Source organism: Humulus lupulus, chromosome 4 (assembly GCF_963169125.1).
Source record: "Humulus lupulus chromosome 4, drHumLupu1.1, whole genome shotgun sequence".
In the NCBI taxonomy this organism is placed as follows: domain Eukaryota; kingdom Viridiplantae; phylum Streptophyta; class Magnoliopsida; order Rosales; family Cannabaceae; genus Humulus; species Humulus lupulus.
Genome location: NC_084796.1, coordinates 64679988 through 64696799, shown reverse-complemented (window position 1 = coordinate 64696799; position 16812 = coordinate 64679988). Strand labels below are relative to the sequence as shown.

Here is a 16812-nt window from a genome sequence, read left to right as displayed (position 1 = left end):
AGTGTACTTCTGTATTGTTTTCTTTGTGTTAATTGTGCAGGTTGAACACACTTGGACATTGGTCATCAAGCTTCGGGAGGAAAAGTGCAAGTGTTATGATTAAAAGGGAGTTCAAGATCTTAGCACTTCAGAAATTTGATTAGGAGTTTAGATTACAACAGTTGCGAAAAATTCAAGAGGGAGTCTTTATTTGTATAAGTCAATTTGGTTTTGTAATCATTTAGATATTCTTCTAATAAATTTCATTCTCTGGGCGTGGCCTCGTGGACTAGTAGCAATCTGCAAAGATTGTTGATACCACGTAAAAATTCGTGTGTTCTTTACTTTATGTTCGTTTTTATCTTCTGGTCACAAACTGTTTAAACATATCTGGTTTCTGTTCAAACAGTCTTTGTGTCTGTTTAAACATTTATGTAACAGTTCAACAATTAATTATTTTATTTGAATAATTAAGTTGGTAATCTTATAAAAACGGAATTTCAATTGGTATCAGAGACAGGTTCAATGTTAAGCTCACTGCTATGGAAGAGGCAAAAAACTTCAGTACTATGAAGGTAGAAGAATTGATGGGGTCACTTCGTACCTTTGAGTTAAATCAAAAGATTTGTCAAAAAGACAAGCCAAGTACTTCCAAAGAAAAGGAGAAAACCATAGCTTTCAAGAGCACTGAAAAGGAAGTCTCAGATGATGAAGATGGCGATAATGAAATGGCAATTCTTGCAAAGAATTTTCGAAAATATATGAATAAAATAGGAAACAAGAAATTCAATGGCAAGATGTCAAAAGGTAATCCTCCTTCTCTTAAACCTTTTCAAACTAATAAAAAGGGTATTCAGTGCAGGGAATGTGAGGGATTTGGTCACATCCAGTCTGAGTGTGCAAACACTTTGAAAAAGAACAAAAAAGTTATGATTGCTACTTGGAGTGATAATGACTCTGAAAGTAGTGAAGATGAGGAAGGTAATGTCGCTCTCACTTCTATCTTACCTGTTTCTAAATCTGAAAATGAAAAAATTGTTTGCTTGAATAATGTTTCAAAAGATGAAGAAAATTCTGATAGTGATGAATCTGAATTGAATGATGAGTCCTTGAGTGAATCTTACAAAAAGATGTATGGTTCATGGGTGAAAGTATGTTCTGAAAATCGGTCATTGGTAAGCAAAAATAAAGATTTATCCTTTGAAATTAAACAACTTACTGATTTAAATGAAAATTTTGAAAAAGAAATAATTTCAAAAAATGTTGAAATTAATAAGTTGTCTAAAGATTTGGATACTCTTGAGAAAAATGTTAGAATGCTTAACCCCGGTTCAACTGTGTTTGAGAATATACAGAATTCAGGTCAAAGAAGTCATGTGGGACTGGGTGCTTCAAGTTCTCAAAAATCTAAGAAAACTGTCTTTATCTCAGTTGGGATGCTATCGTCTGATGTTCATGTGTCATCCTCACTGAAATCTATTGTATCCGGTACTCGGATTGTTCCAACAGAAAGGACACAGTCAGCAGGTAAATCAAATGGTAAGTTCGAAAAATTCATTCCAATCTGTCATTTTTGTGGTAGGAAGGGTCATATTCGTCCTAAGTGTTTTACTCTTATGAATTTTTCCAAAAATGAATATTTTGAAAAATTCAATTATTTTGATAATTTCAAAAGAGTAAAAAAGGAAAATGTTCAATCAAAGAAAATATGGATCAAAAAGAATAATTGTTTTGCTGGTTTTATTAGTGAATATGATAGATCTGCTTCTTCATATTTTTGGTATTTTGACAGTGGTTGTTCAAGACATATGACAGGTGACAAGTCTATTCTTACAGACATAAAACCTATGCATTGTGGGTCTGTTACTTTTGGCAATGGAATTGAAGGTAATGTTATTGGTATGGTTACTCTTAACTTTGAAGGGTTGCCTAGAATCAAAAGAGTGTTACTTGTGGAAGGTCTTAAAGCTAATCTTCTAAGCATAAGTCAAATTTGTGACCAAGGTTATACTGTTAACTTTGATAATGAGAATATTTTTGTTTTAAACAAGAATAGTGAGAATGTTCTTGAAGGTTATAGATCTAATGACAATTGCTACACTCTTCTGCCATCTATTATGTGTCAATCTGTTGTGAGTAATAACACTGATATGTGGCATGCTAAACTTGGTCACATAAATTTCAAAACCTTGAAAAAATTGTCACATGCAGGGAGTGTTCGTGGTTTACCTAAGCTTGGTAAAGAATCTGATGGTAAGTGCAAGAGTTGTCAACTTGGTAAGCAATTACAAATTACACATAAAAGTGTTTCTAACATAAACACTTCGAAAGTTTTAGAATTGCTTCACATGGATCTTATGGGTCTAATTCAAATTGAGAGTTTAAATGGGAAAAGGTATATTTTTGTTTGTGTGGATGATTTTTCTAGATATACTTGGGTGGATTTCTTGAAAGAAAAATCTGATACTTTTGATGCATTTAAAGCTCTTTGCTTGAAATTAAAAGTTGAAAAAGATTGCAACATTGAAAAAATTGTTCGTATAAGAAGTGATCATGGTAAAGAGTTTGAGAATTCTGTCTATGATGATTTTTGTAAGTCTGCAAGTATTTCTCATGAGTTTTCAGCTCCCAAAACTCCTCAACAGAATGGAGTTGTAGAAAGGAAAAACCACACTCTTCAAGAAATGGCTAGAGTGATGCTAAATAGCAAAAAATTGACCAAACGGTTATGGGCAGAAGCAATTAACACTGCTTGCCATATCATAAACCGTGTTTTTCTCCGTCCAGGTACATCTAAAACATCTTATGAAATTTGGAAAGGTAAGAAACCAAGTGTGGCTTATTTTCATGTGTTTGGATGTGTTTGTTACATTTTGAGAGATAGAGAAAATCTTGGTAAGTTTGATGCTAAGAGTGATGAAGGTGTTTTTATTGGATACTCCACTAACAGTAGGGCTTATCGTGTGTATAACATGAGAACCCAAACTGTAATGGAGTCGGCTAACGTTGTTATTGATGATTCCAGGGATTTTTCTGAGTTTTCTACTGAGGAAGAAATTGATAGGTTTGTTGATGAACCTACTGAAAATCACAAAGAAGCTTCTGTCAGTGATACTACTGTTGCAACGTATGGTCCATCTGTTCCAACAGAGCACGAATCCGATGAAACAGATTCTGGACAGACAGAAAAGAAATTTCCAGATATTATTTCAGATGAAGTCCAAAAGGAACCATCAACCAGAGTTAACTTAAATCATCCAGCAGATTTAATACTTGGAAATCCAAAATACAGTATGCTGACAAGAAGAAGGTTTAGTAATGTTGTTCAATTTGTTTGTTTCTTATCTTTAATTGTGCCTAAAAATGTGAAAGAAGCTTTAACTGATGAAAATTGGATTAAAGCTATGCAGGAGGAATTAGGACAATTCTTTAGAAACAAAGTGTGGATCCTTGTGCCAAGACCGTTGCATACCAATATTATTGGCACAAAATGGATTTTTAAGAATAAATCTGATGAATTTGGTACAATTGTGCGAAATAAAGCAAGATTAGTGGCACAACGGTACACACAAGTGGAAGGAATAGACTTTGATGAAACATTTGCACCTGTTGCAAGACTTGAATCAATTAGATTATTATTGTCTATTGCTTGCTTGATTGGTTTCAGGTTGTTCCAAATGGATGTCAAATCCGCATTTCTCAATGGGATCTTGAATGAAGAGGTATATGTTGAACAACCCAAAGGGTTTGAAGATCCCCATGCACCTGATCATGTTTACAAATTGGAGAAAGCTCTATATGGTTTGAAGCAAGCCCCTCGGGCTTGGTATGAGAGACTCTCTCAATTTCTTGTTTCTCATGGATACAAGAGAGGTGGAGTAGATAAAACTTTATTTATCAAAAATATTAAATCTAACATAATTATTGCTCAGATTTATGTTGATGATATTGTGTTTGGTTCTACTTCTCACAATGAGGTGCAGGTATTTGTGAAACAAATGAAAGTGGAATTTGAAATGAGCATGGTGGGAGAATTGACCTATTTCTTAGGTTTACAAGTCAAGCAGTTAGATGAAGGCACATTTATTTCTCAAAGCAAATATGCTAAGAACTTAGTGAAAAAGTTTGGACTTGAAAGTTCAAAGATTGCCAAAACACCAATGGGAACGATTGTGAAGCTATCCAAAGATGAAAATGGTGTCAAAGTTGATCCTACACTGTATAGGAGCATGATTGGTAGTCTTCTTTATCTCACAGCTAGTCGACCTGATTTGAGTTATAGTGTTGGTGTGTGTGCCAGGTACCAAGGAAATCCCATGGAGTCTCATGTTACAGCTGCCAAAAGAATCATTCGATATGTTCATGGGACTGGTTATTATGGTATTTGGTATTCAAAAGAAACTAACCCTAATCTAGTGTGTTTTAGTGATGCTGATTGGGCAGGTAACACTGATGACAGAAAAAGCACTAGTGGAGGATGTTTCTTCTTGGGAAATAATCTAGTCTCTTGGCACAGCAAGAAACAAAATTCTATTTCTCTCTCAATAGCTGAGGCCGAATACATTGCAGCAGGAAGTTGTTGTGCACAACTCTTGTGGATGAAGCAAATGATGATGGATTATGGGTTTGATCTTGACACTTTAACTATTTTTTGTGATGATACAAGTGCAATTAATATTTCAAAAAATCATGTGCAACATTCCCGTACTAAACATATTGATATTCGTCATCATTTCATAAGAGAATTAGTTGAAAATAAAGTTCTTGTCTTGGAATATATTGAAACTCATAAACAAATTGCTGATATTTTCACTAAAGCTCTTGATTCGATTCGCTTTGATTTCCTCCGAAAATCTTTGGGGGTTTGTTCTCTTTAAATTGTCTTGTTATGGTATTATCCGCTTGATCAATTGTGTGTTATTCAAAGTTAAGAAAATTGTCAATCAATTTGAAAATTCTGTTTTGAGTCAAGCTAGATAATCTGACTTGTGTTTATGAGCCTTTGATTGTATATTCTTGAGAAAAATTTAATCAATTCCTCCTAGGCATATTCGAGTAAATTAATCAATGTTTAATGTTTGAGCTTCCTTTTGTGTAGCATTGTTTCAAGCTCCTGTGCAAGAATAGAGCTACCTACATCCAGTGTGTGAAAGCCGTCTTTTGAGTAAGTTGGAACTTTGTAATTTGGAGTCATAAAGAGGATACGCTACCATGGAAAAGGGCTACCACTGGTGTAGTGTGACAGCGTCTTCATGGGTTACAATTATTTACAATTTCGAAAAAGACTTATTTGTCATTGGGCAATGTTCCCTTGCATACACTGTCACACACTTATGCTTGAAACTATGCAAGAAAAATTGTACACAATTTATAATAAAAAAATGTGTGTAAGACTCATACATGTTGATTGATTCACTTAAGAATATGTGCTTGTAACTGAATTGTGCTTTATTTCTCTCGAATATTCTTTCTAATTTTTATTTTTTCAAGTGTTCTTATCCATGGTATACACTAACACTTATTTTCATTTGCTTGATTTTATTCTTATCAGGATGACTCATATTGATCAAAGCAGAATTTTTTTTGGGTTGAGTTTTTATTTTTGTGCATATATAAAAAAATGAAAATAAAAATAAATTTGACAAGGAAATTCATGGTGGACCGAATCATTGTGGTAATTTTGTGAAATTATGCATTTAATTTGTGTGATTTAATATATTCTTGGTCTCCAAGGAATTTATTTTGTCCTTTTTCTTAATTTGGAATACCATGATGTGTATCTTTATTGTCTTGTACCTTGTTTAGGATTGTTTTTTTTTAAAAAAAAAAGAAAAGGTCAATAGGCAGATCGTGTGGGGTTAATTTTGTCTGGTTATTTTTTTTTTGATTGGGATTTTATAAATATTATATTTTCATAAAATAAAATTTTAAAAAAAAGGGTAAGTTGTATGAAGATCGTGTGTTTTAAATGTTGTTTCCTTTTATTGTTTAATTACAATTTTTTTAAACAAAAAAAAAGGAAACCTTTTATTGCCGTGGGTGTCCAAATTGGGTAAGTGTTATATTTTAAAAGGCTTGCCATTACCCTATTTCTTCTCACCCACGATCTCACTAAGTCACTTCTTCTTCTTCTATTTTTTTTTCTTCTCACATTTTTCTGTAAGTGTTTGGTGTTTTACAGAGAAGAAAATGGTGAAAACTCATGGAGCTTCATCTAAGAAAATCCCTGCTTCTTAATCCCGAAAGGTACCATCTCCTTCGCCTCCTCCATCTGTGTCAATGGCGGCTCCATCTGTTCCAGCACCTGCCCCATCTGTTGGAAAGTCTTGCAAATCCAAGGCATGCAAGACGGTGTTTTCACTCTCTCATGAACACCCCATGGTGTTTCCCGATATCTCAGCTGACATTGTCAATGTTACACCACCATCTGAAGTGGTGGTGCCCTCTCAAGCCAAGGACCATTCTCCTGTTCCGATTGATTCCTCTTTGGCGGCTAGGGCAAAATAAAAAACTGTTTCGTCTTCTTCCAAAGTTGCTGCTGTTGGGTTGCTCAAATTGCCCTTGAAGCCGAGCCAGTCCAAGAATAATTTTGTGACTCCCAAAAGGAAATTGGGATTGGACGAGTCCTCTTCTCCCTTGACTGCTACCAAGAAACGACTGAAGGCTCATCCTCCATCTCTGTCTTCCTCCGAATCTGATCCTGAGGAAGAAAAGTCAGAATCTGAAGCAACCCGTGATGCCACATTGTCTGATGAAACGGTTCCTGACAATGCAGAATCAGAAGCTGAGTCTGATGAGCCAGAAAAAGAAGACATTGTTCCCTCTGAACAAGAAGCTGAATATGACTCAGAACAAATTGCAACTCCTTTGTCATCCAAGGCTAAAGGAAAAAGACCAATTTCTTATCCTACACCTTCTCCAAAACGTTCAGGTGTCAATTTCAAACCTTATTCTTCAACTTTTTGTTATAATGATAATGCTCGTGATATGGTTCTCTATGCTCAAAGGAAATTTATCATTGAGAGAAATTATGTCCTGAGTGATCATCGACCTTATGGTGTGTTAACAATGCTTCAAGATAAAAAATGGACAGGTTCTTTGGTTAAATTTACTGGTTTTGTGGATAGAATAGTCAAGGAATTCTATGCCAATCTTACTAATGAAATTATAGAACCTAAATCTTCTGTGTATAATAAAGTTTTTGTTAGGGGCCATTGGTTCTCTTTTTCTCCTCAAGACATTGCTCTTGCTTTGCATCTTCCCCTTGATGTCGAGTATGATGTTGATGGTGCCACTCTTGACAAGGACATGGTTATCACTGAATTGGTTGGTCAAAAAATGGTATGGCCATCTAATACAGTCATCTCGGTCTCCAATCTCACCTACACTTATGCTGTCATCCATAAGTTTGCCACAACAAATTGGAAGCCCACTTCTCACACCGCAACTATCTCTTTTGATATGGCTTCATTTTTGTACAAGGTGGGGACCGGTCTTGGTATAAATTTGGCTTTGGTTATTCATGATCAAATCATTGCATTTCGCAAAGGTAATAGGAAAAACTTGAATCTTCCTTTTCCTCAAGTTATTTATAAAGTGTTGAGTATGCAGAAAAACGATCTCCAACGTGATCAAGAAGACTTGGTGGCACCCACTACTGCTGCTTCCTACAAGGCCTCTGATCCTCCTACTGAAGCCACTGCTGCTCCATCCTCCAAGAAAGTCCAGCCCCAATCTCTGAAGATTTCCTTGGATGACATTCCTCATGCCTCCTCCTCTGTTGCCACAGATTCAGGACTTGTTGCAACATAAATAGTTGTTGTTCGAGCCTCTGTTGATTCTTTGACTGCTCGAGTGATGTCAATTGAAGGACTGCAACGTTCTGTGTTGGAAGCTGTTCAATCTCTGTCCAAAGATCTAGTTGTTTAATTTTAGTTTTTGTCAATTACACTTTGATACTCTCTTTTGTTTTATGGTTTATTGTTCTTTGGCTTTTTTGAAAGACACAAAGGGGGAGAGTATATATACTTTCCAAAACCTACTTGTTTGTTGTTTTGTTTAACTCTGGACCTTCTTATTTTGAGGTGGAGTTAAGTCTAGTCTCTTTACATGTTTGTTATAAGTTAATGCATGTTTTCAGGGGGAGTTCTTTCTTTTTTACTTATCACTAACATTTGTGTTGCAGGTTTTTGAATTAATTTTGTCTATCAAATTGCCAAAGGGGGAGATTGTAAAATCCTTTATTGGCATATTTGACAATATTACAAAATTAATTAAATGAGTAATTTCAAAAATGGGTAGTTTCCTGTTTTGTTGAAATGTGTCTTTCTATAATCACATTATTCTTTATATGTTAATAAAATAAATATATAATTTCCTATAAAAGAATATCTTTTCTTGAAATGGAAATTTTTGGTATTTATTTTATTTTTTTATCTGATTTATTTGTCCAAAAATCGTGTACAGCTTGCAGAGATAAAGAAAATATTGTTTCTTTATTTATTTAGGGAAACTGGGTTTAAAATCTGTCCAGGTTCAATGAATCTGTTTGAACGGATTGCCAGTCTGTTTGAACAGATTCTGACTTTCCTGTTTTGGAAGATTTTTCATTTATTGGCTTATTGGTTTCTGATTTGTTTTCCACGACCTAAAGGGATTCTAAAAAGTATATAATCATCCTTAGGTCGCTGGTTTTTGATCATCTCTCTTGGTGTATTATTTTCCAAATATTTTTCAAGTTTTAGAGAGACTTTTTATTATGTGAAGAACTTGAGTCCAGCAAGTTCTTAGTGGTTTATTACAGTGTACTTCTGTATTGTTTTCTTTGTGTTAATTGTGCAGGTTGAACACACTTGGACATTGGTCATCAAGCTTCGAGAGAAGTCTTGTTCGTGAGTCACTTTTCGGGAGGAAAAGTGCAAGTGTTATGATTTGAACATAGTTCAAGATCTTAGCACTTCAGAAATTTGATTAGGAGTTTAGATTACAACAGTTGCGACAAATTCAAGAGGGAGTCTTTATTTGTATAAGTCAATTTGGTTTTGTAATCATTTAGATATTCTTCTAATAAATTTCATTCTCTGGGCGTGGCCTCGTGGACTAGTAGCAATCTGCAAAGATTTTTGATACCACGTAAAAATTCGTGTGTTCTTTACTTTAAGTTCGTTTTTATCTTCTGGTCACAAACTGTTTAAACATATCTGGTTTCTGTTCAAACAGTCTTTGTGTCTGTTTAAACATTTCTGTAACAGTTCAACAATTAATTATTTTATTTGAATAATTAAGTTGGTAATCTTATAAAAACGGAATTTCAGGTCCTAAGTTGCTCAAGCCATGATATGAGGAGTATATAAGTGGAACGATACCTACTGAACAATCTTATATAAAATGGCCAACATGCTTAAAAAGATTGTAGATCAAGAATTAATAGTCCACAGAGAGGTTTCATCGACATGAGCACGACTTCATTCAGCGTTATACAATTTTCTTTAACAATATCAACTCTGCTGCAATGGTTTAACATCTCTAATTTATATCAATTTCCCTTTGTCTTTCCATGTGTTTAGATGTCGACGTTCAAGTTCTTTGTCATTTTCGAAGGTTGAACCCCAGTATATAAATTACGTGGGAGAAAGTTCATGAGCAAATTTGTTTCCATCCTAATGGTCTTTACCGTGGGTACCACAACTTTGTGGATGTATTCAACGCCTACCACGAACGACTATTGGATGGTTAAATATCCAACCACGCCACTGGAACCCTTGATGTCTGCCCTACATTTTCATAGTGGGGTAGCGCAAAGGGTGGTGGATCGACACTAGACTATGTTGATGTGCAGAAAACCTTCTCCATCGGACTTCTCATTGATACACATTGTTGTGTCTAGAATGACATTGCTAGACATCAACAGTACTACCTGGAACGGCCGTGGTCGGGCCGAAGAACAGAGGAGAGTCCAATGAAGAGACGATGTTTCGAAGCTTTGACTTCTGGTGTTCGTGGTTTTTATCTCAACGAAGAACAACCTCCTAAGTTAGCAAAATCGGAAGAAAAATAGGAGGAAGATACCAAACCTTGTACTGACAAGGGGAAGAAAACTTTAGTTTAAAAGTGCATGTCCTGCCTTCAACCATGGAACTACTTTTATTTATATTAGTGTTTTTTATAGTAGGTAAAATCATATCATGTGAGTTTGGCTTTTTCTATATATGCTTGCATGCAAGGGACTCAAGATGTTTGTACGGTACACACTTTTGTAGTTAACATGTATCACTTTTTTTGGGGTTGAGTAGGACGTGGCTCCTATGGTGCTTCTTGTGTATAACTATCTTTCGTGAATATTAACTATGTCTATTTAAATTAAAGAGTATCTATTTAGTTCTGAAACTCAATTATCTAATACGCTTTTTGGCAATGTAATAAAAACGGTGCTTACTCCATTTTAGCAAGAACCCTTCAACTGGTCAGACCGAATGTGTTCATATTGCTATTCAAGCAATAACTCTGAGATTGTTAAAGGAATTTGAAGATAGTGATCCATTCGAAGGAACTAGAATGGTGGTGAGAATGAAATGAATAAGATTAGTAATAATTCTTCAAGTGAATGATAATAATTTTTTAGGGTAATGTGATGATACATTATTCTACCTTGCCTCAAGTTTTGCATGGGAATATCCCACCAACGATGATTATCATGCACAGTTTTCAAGGACAAGTCTATATAAAAAAAATGAATATATGGGCTATACTAGTGTAAATATATATTTTTAGCTATATGCTAATGTAAATATTGAAACTATAACAGTCTAATTTAACTCGGAAATATTTTTTGAATAAACATTTTAAATGCAAAAGAAAGTAGCCTTTGTAAATGCTCCGGAGCTGAGATTCATAAAAGATAAAAACAAACATGCAATTAAATAAAATACATCCCAACATAAAATAAATGTATTTCATAAAACTAATAATAAACTATTTTGTTCTTAGGGTCTTCGTTGTCCATGCGGTCCCCTCAAAGAACACATACACTTTCTTGGAACGGTCCCTTCTCACCATGCCATTACATAATCTATTTTTGCCTATGGAGAGGAACATATAAACTTATAGCATACATGCATTTCATAAACATTAGCAATAAAGTGAACATGTTTAACCTCATTACCTTGGCGTGTGTGTGGAGTCTTTCAAAAAAGAAAAAAATATTTTGTTTGACAATCAAAGCATATCCACAAAATAACAATAATCTTATTTAGAACATAATATGCTGAAATAGGTAAGATACACAACCAAGAACCCCTTTGCATGAGCCATGCAACAATTAGCCTTATTTAATTAATCACAAATATATATTCCCATAAATCAAACTTACCCTAATCCCAACACCAAACAACCTTAAAAAATAAATAATACCTTAAGTAAATGTGTAGGCCAAGCCACTATGTAGCACCACCACCTTAGAGATTACGAACCCTAGCCAAGGATCATGTCTATCCAATAACCATCAAAAGAATAGGAAGAGAATGAACTTGAAGACTAAGCCATAAAGCAACATTTTACCCTAAACTTTTATTCCCTTTATCCACGAAAATCCCAAGCCCTTGAGCTAAACCTCCACCTCCACAACCTTCTATCTTTTTTTCTCATGCCTTCTCTCTTTCTTTCTCTTTCTTTCTTTCTTTCCTCACACCTCACCCTCTCTTCTTTTCTTAGTGTTGTGCGAAAATGAGAGCTATGCTCTCTCTATTTATAGGCTCCAAGGCCACACATCAAATCCTCTCAATTAAAGCTAATTGATTCCAATCTTCCAGTCAACATAGCATAATTGATTCCTAATTACTACTGATTGATCATATCCTATTCACATTAGCATGAACCTAGTCCTCATTCTAGCTATGTTCATCAAACACTATCCCCATCCATGATCTTCTAGAATCAATCAACATTATCCCTCTTAAACTTCTATGAACGTAGCCTTAATCTTGCACTCTACACATGATTGATTTCCCATCATCAAATCCCATGAATGTCGAAATCTCCAAGCTAGAATCAAGAGACAATCCTTCCTTTTGTACTACCAAATCAATCAAGAGGGTCACAAAGGCTTGATTTAAGAAATCGACTCTTGAAAGGCAGCTCTTGATTCAACTCAATCAATGAACAAATCATGTCATTCACATTTTCATCCTCATCCTCTTGAAATTTTAAAAATTAGTTCACATTTCCCTTTTATAGTGCGAAAATCAGCTTATTGTGTGAACAAAAAAATCATCATTAATTCACCACAACTCAATCCAATATTTAAAGCCTTAATTCATGCAAATCATCAAAATCTTACCACGCTTCTATTTCACACACCACATGTCCAAGGCTTAGTCACACACACATGTGCACACATTATATAATTAAATCAAAGCATAAATAAGTAAATAAAATAATGATAAATAAATAACTACATAAATAAATAAATAAAAGAATAATTATTATAGCAAATAAGGTAACAACTAATTAAACAAGTAAACAAGACAATTATGAAAAAAATAAAATAAAATAATAAAAAATTTAAATTAAAAATAAGTGAATTAAACAACAATTAAATAAATTAAGAAAAAAATAATTAATATATAATTAAAATGTGTGTGTTCGAATATTACAATCTAACCTCCTTAAAAGGAAATTCGTCCTCGAAATTTGACTCACCAAAAAGCTCAGGATACCATTTTCTCATGTCATCCTCCAACTCTCAGGTTGCTTCCCTTATCGAACATTTCTTCTCGAGGACCTTTACTAGTGGAATCTTCTTGAATCTCAGTTTCTTCATGTCCTTTTCTATGATTTGCACCTGTTGCTCATCATAACTTAAGTATTGTCTCAACTCTAATGGCTCGTAACTCAACACATGGGATGGGTCTGACACGTACTTTCGCATCATAGAAATGTGAAAAACATTGTGTATATCTGCTAGGGCAGGTGGTAAAGCTAAGAGATAGGCAACCTGCCGAACCTTGTCTAGTATCTCGAATGGACCTATATATCTTGGGCTTAGCTGTAATGCCCTACTAGTCTAGGACTGTTACACTGTGTGTTTGAAATAGTGCTCCACTCGCTAAACGAGTCATTTGGACTTAAACGTGTAATTAAACTATATAAAGGTTAAGTATTAAAAATTTGGCCAAAGGAGTAATACCTTTCATTAAAAGAGTTTAATATATACATGGGATCCCAGAAAAGAATGTATAAACTGATACAAGACAAACAATATACAAAATAGACGTCCTAAGAGGCAAAATGATCCATAGTTCTAGATCCACAAAAGAAATCCTAATCGTGGTGATTTAGTAGGCCACATATGTACACACCTCCCCTGAAGCTCTCCAACTCATGGTTGGTCCAACATACCCTTGCCCTAATCTGCACCATAGAGCACTCGTGAGTCGAAGCCCAACAAGAAAACCCCACAAAGTATAACAATAATTCATAATCATATATTCAAAAGCAATAAACACATGCTTCAGAAATATCCAAATGTATTTATCTCAATCATATAACTCGTAAACACATTCCAAAGTTTACATAGAGGTCTATTTCATTATCGTGAATCAATTACACGACCCAAGAAAACAGCCTTGCTGAGCGGCCCAACCGAGCGAGATGCATACTCAGGCACTCAACTCACGGTTCGTGCCAAGTGAGTGGGAACTGCACTTTCCACTGAACTTGCTTGTACGACCTGCATTCCACTCGCTTGCTGACCAGATCCACGCTCAATTCGATGGCCGAGAGACCTCACGTTCAACACGATGGTCGATCAACTCCATGTTCAACACGATGGTCGACCACCCCCACACTCAACATGATGGCCTAGCAGCCCCACATTCAACGCAGTGGTCGATTATCAATTATACCATATATTTATAGATAATTCAATGCTAATGAGCATACCAACCGATTAGCTGTATGTGCATAGACCATTTCTCTTACCTCGAGTGTGGCGAGATTTTGTTTAGCGACCCTAAGTGTGATCCTTTTCCCCTTGAGCCCAGCGTTACACCTTAGTCACAACCATAACAAGGAATAATCATCAAGGAACAAACCAATAATGGGTTATGGACCAAGTTCTAGTCTTCGAGACCTTAAATCCTACTAAATCGAGTAGTAGAACCATTCCCAAGCCCTTAGGTTTAGGTTCCCACAACCCAAAACCTTATTTTTCACATTTCTCCCATTTGAGTCCCGACGCCCCCACAAAAGAGCCGTGGCACCCAACTAGGCAGAGCGCACCCAGAGCCACAACGCCAAGATGGTTTGAGGTCCCTCAGCCTCGTCTATGTTAATGCGGGTTGCGATGCTCAATAAAAGTGTCGCGATGCTATCTTGCTAACCCAGAAAACTTGCGATTTTTAGAAATCGCAAGTCTCCCAAATCTGTCCCAAAACTCGATTTTTACCCATATCGACCACATAAATGGTCCCAGCGACACAAATAAACAATTGAAAACCTTTAAAAGTTACAATAACTAAACCAAACACAAAATTCAAGAAATTCTTCAAAACTCTCAAATAAACGAAATCTCAACAACTTAAAGGATTGGATTACGTCTGAGAATCTGAATTCTCACTGGTTCCCTTAGCTTGACAGCTTCTAAACTGTCCCAAAGTAACTTCAATTCCCACCAAGCATACTTCCAAGCTTTACACTTCAAGAATTATTTTCAAAACTCAAAGAACCACTAGAGAGAGAAAGAGAGAATGTGAGAGAAGAGAGAGCGTGTCTTGTAATTTTTGAATTAATCAACTCAGCTAGCTTAAGTTAATCAAATGGTCCAAAAGACCAAAATGCCCTGGCCACCTAGTCCTTCCCTTTAAGCCCCCAAGGGCCAAAATGACATTTGACACTCTAATCCCACATTACACTTATAATTCCCAATTAATTATGCTAGTCTCGGAATACCACTATTTTTTCCCAAATATGACTCATATCCAATGAGTCCTGGTAAGTAACCAATTTCCAAAATACCCACTACTACAAAATTGACATGGGACGATGGTTTTAAACTGTCGTATGGACTCTCGTACGTCGGTTCTAATAAATAAAAATTCAATGAATATTGTTCCTGTATTAGAGCCATTCAGATAATTATCAAATCGACATGTTACAAATGAAGAGACATAAATTCAACTAATACTGTTCTCGTCTATGGGGGTAAAATATGAAGAGAGATTTATCAAATCGATATTTTTTGCAGTGAGGAGAGTAAACACCGAACAGTTTCACTGCACTGAGAGAGAGAGGGGCTCTCTAAAATCAAGAAAAGAGAATTGGGCTATTGGAGAACTCGTAGCAGAGAGAGAGGTCAGAGAAGGGAGGCCTTGAACGTCGAACAGTTTGTGAAAAATTAAAGAGCGCCTCTGTGAAAATGCAGAGAGGAGTAAGGAAGAGAAGGATGAAGAGGTCATTTTTATATCTGTGCGAAGAAGAGAGAGAGTATTTACTACCAGTACTTGCACAAGTCCTTATCTCAATGCAATTTTCTAGGGGCAGAGGAGTTTTCTTTACCAACTAATATATCCAACTAATGTTTCAAACAAACAAAGAAATAGAAAAGTGAAATTGTAGTTTACAATCATTGACGACATTGTAAAGTCATGTGTAGTTAGTTATTATTGACTGCAGTCTTTATTTAGTGCTTACTATTGTCCGAAACAAAACACAATCTGTATTCACAGAGGATAAAGAAATAGTGGAAATCTTACTTCATTGTTGTCAATCACAAATTCACAATTAGGACAGGCTCTAGCGGGGTTGCTTTTCCAATTAATTCTTTCAAGATCATGGTTGCTAGAGGCACTCTTGATATTTGTAGAGATTCTGTTACCATCTACTAACCATGATGGTCTGCACAAATTACACCAACAAAATTGCAGTCAGGATTATTGTTGTCACAAGCAAAATACTAAGAACAAAAAATTATCAGTCTAGCTTTAAAAGATGGAGAAAACTTTTACAGTTTAGTTACAAAAATGTGGAACACTTCAAAGAAGCTATCAAAAGAAAGAACTTCATAATTAGCTGTCAAAAGAAATTTAGGAGAAGTTCGATTAATAGCTATGGTGGAAGGTAAGATAGCAAGACTTGAGAACCAAATCAATAAAATTAAACTTGGACTGCAACATGAACAAGAAGCAAAAGAAGAATCAATAAAATATATGAATACACATTGGATTAAGCAGTTTATGTCAATTGTTTAAATCACTCTCCAGCCTCTACAAGAATAGATATATATGAGTAAAATAAAAAGCTCCTATAAAAAATTATGAAAATAATCACATGTAACCCTCAATAAAAAGGGTTAAAAGAATGAAGGCATAAATATTTTTTAGTATCAATTGAATCAGGCTACAAAATTTGGAATGAAACACAGATATATGAGTTCTCTGCAACCCCAATATGAGTTTGGACCAAAGACTCTAATCTTGAAAAGGAAAGAACAAGAAAAAAGAAAAAAAAAACAAATTTAGCCATAAAATAAATCTTTAAACAGCGAAGCTATTAAAGATTAGCTAACATTCTTCACAGAAAACTACCAGAATAATAAATCTCCAAGTTCTAAGCAAATCACACAATCTCGTTTGCTTTCCATTTTAATTTGCTGTCTAGCACAAAACAAGTCTAGTAGTGCGGTTGAGGAACATAAATCCATTCCAATGAAATGATTTAAATAGGAGAACATACACATATATATATATTGTTATTATTATTATTATTTATTTTATTGTTGTCCAGGGTTGTTATTGGAAAATATATTTTCAACAATTATAAAGTAAATTACCATTGACA

At 35.0% G+C, this 16812-nt stretch overlaps 1 protein-coding gene across 1 annotated transcript; it reads left to right on the top strand.

The window, feature by feature from the left end:
* The first annotated feature begins 6258 nt into the window (after positions 1-6258).
* LOC133832245 (uncharacterized) lies at positions 6259-7791 on the top strand. Its single transcript, XM_062262613.1, has 2 exons — positions 6259-6477; positions 6547-7791. Exons 1-2 carry the CDS (start codon positions 6259-6261, stop codon positions 7789-7791), a joined length of 1464 nt encoding a protein of 487 aa, XP_062118597.1.
* Positions 7792-16812: the final 9021 nt, after the last annotated feature.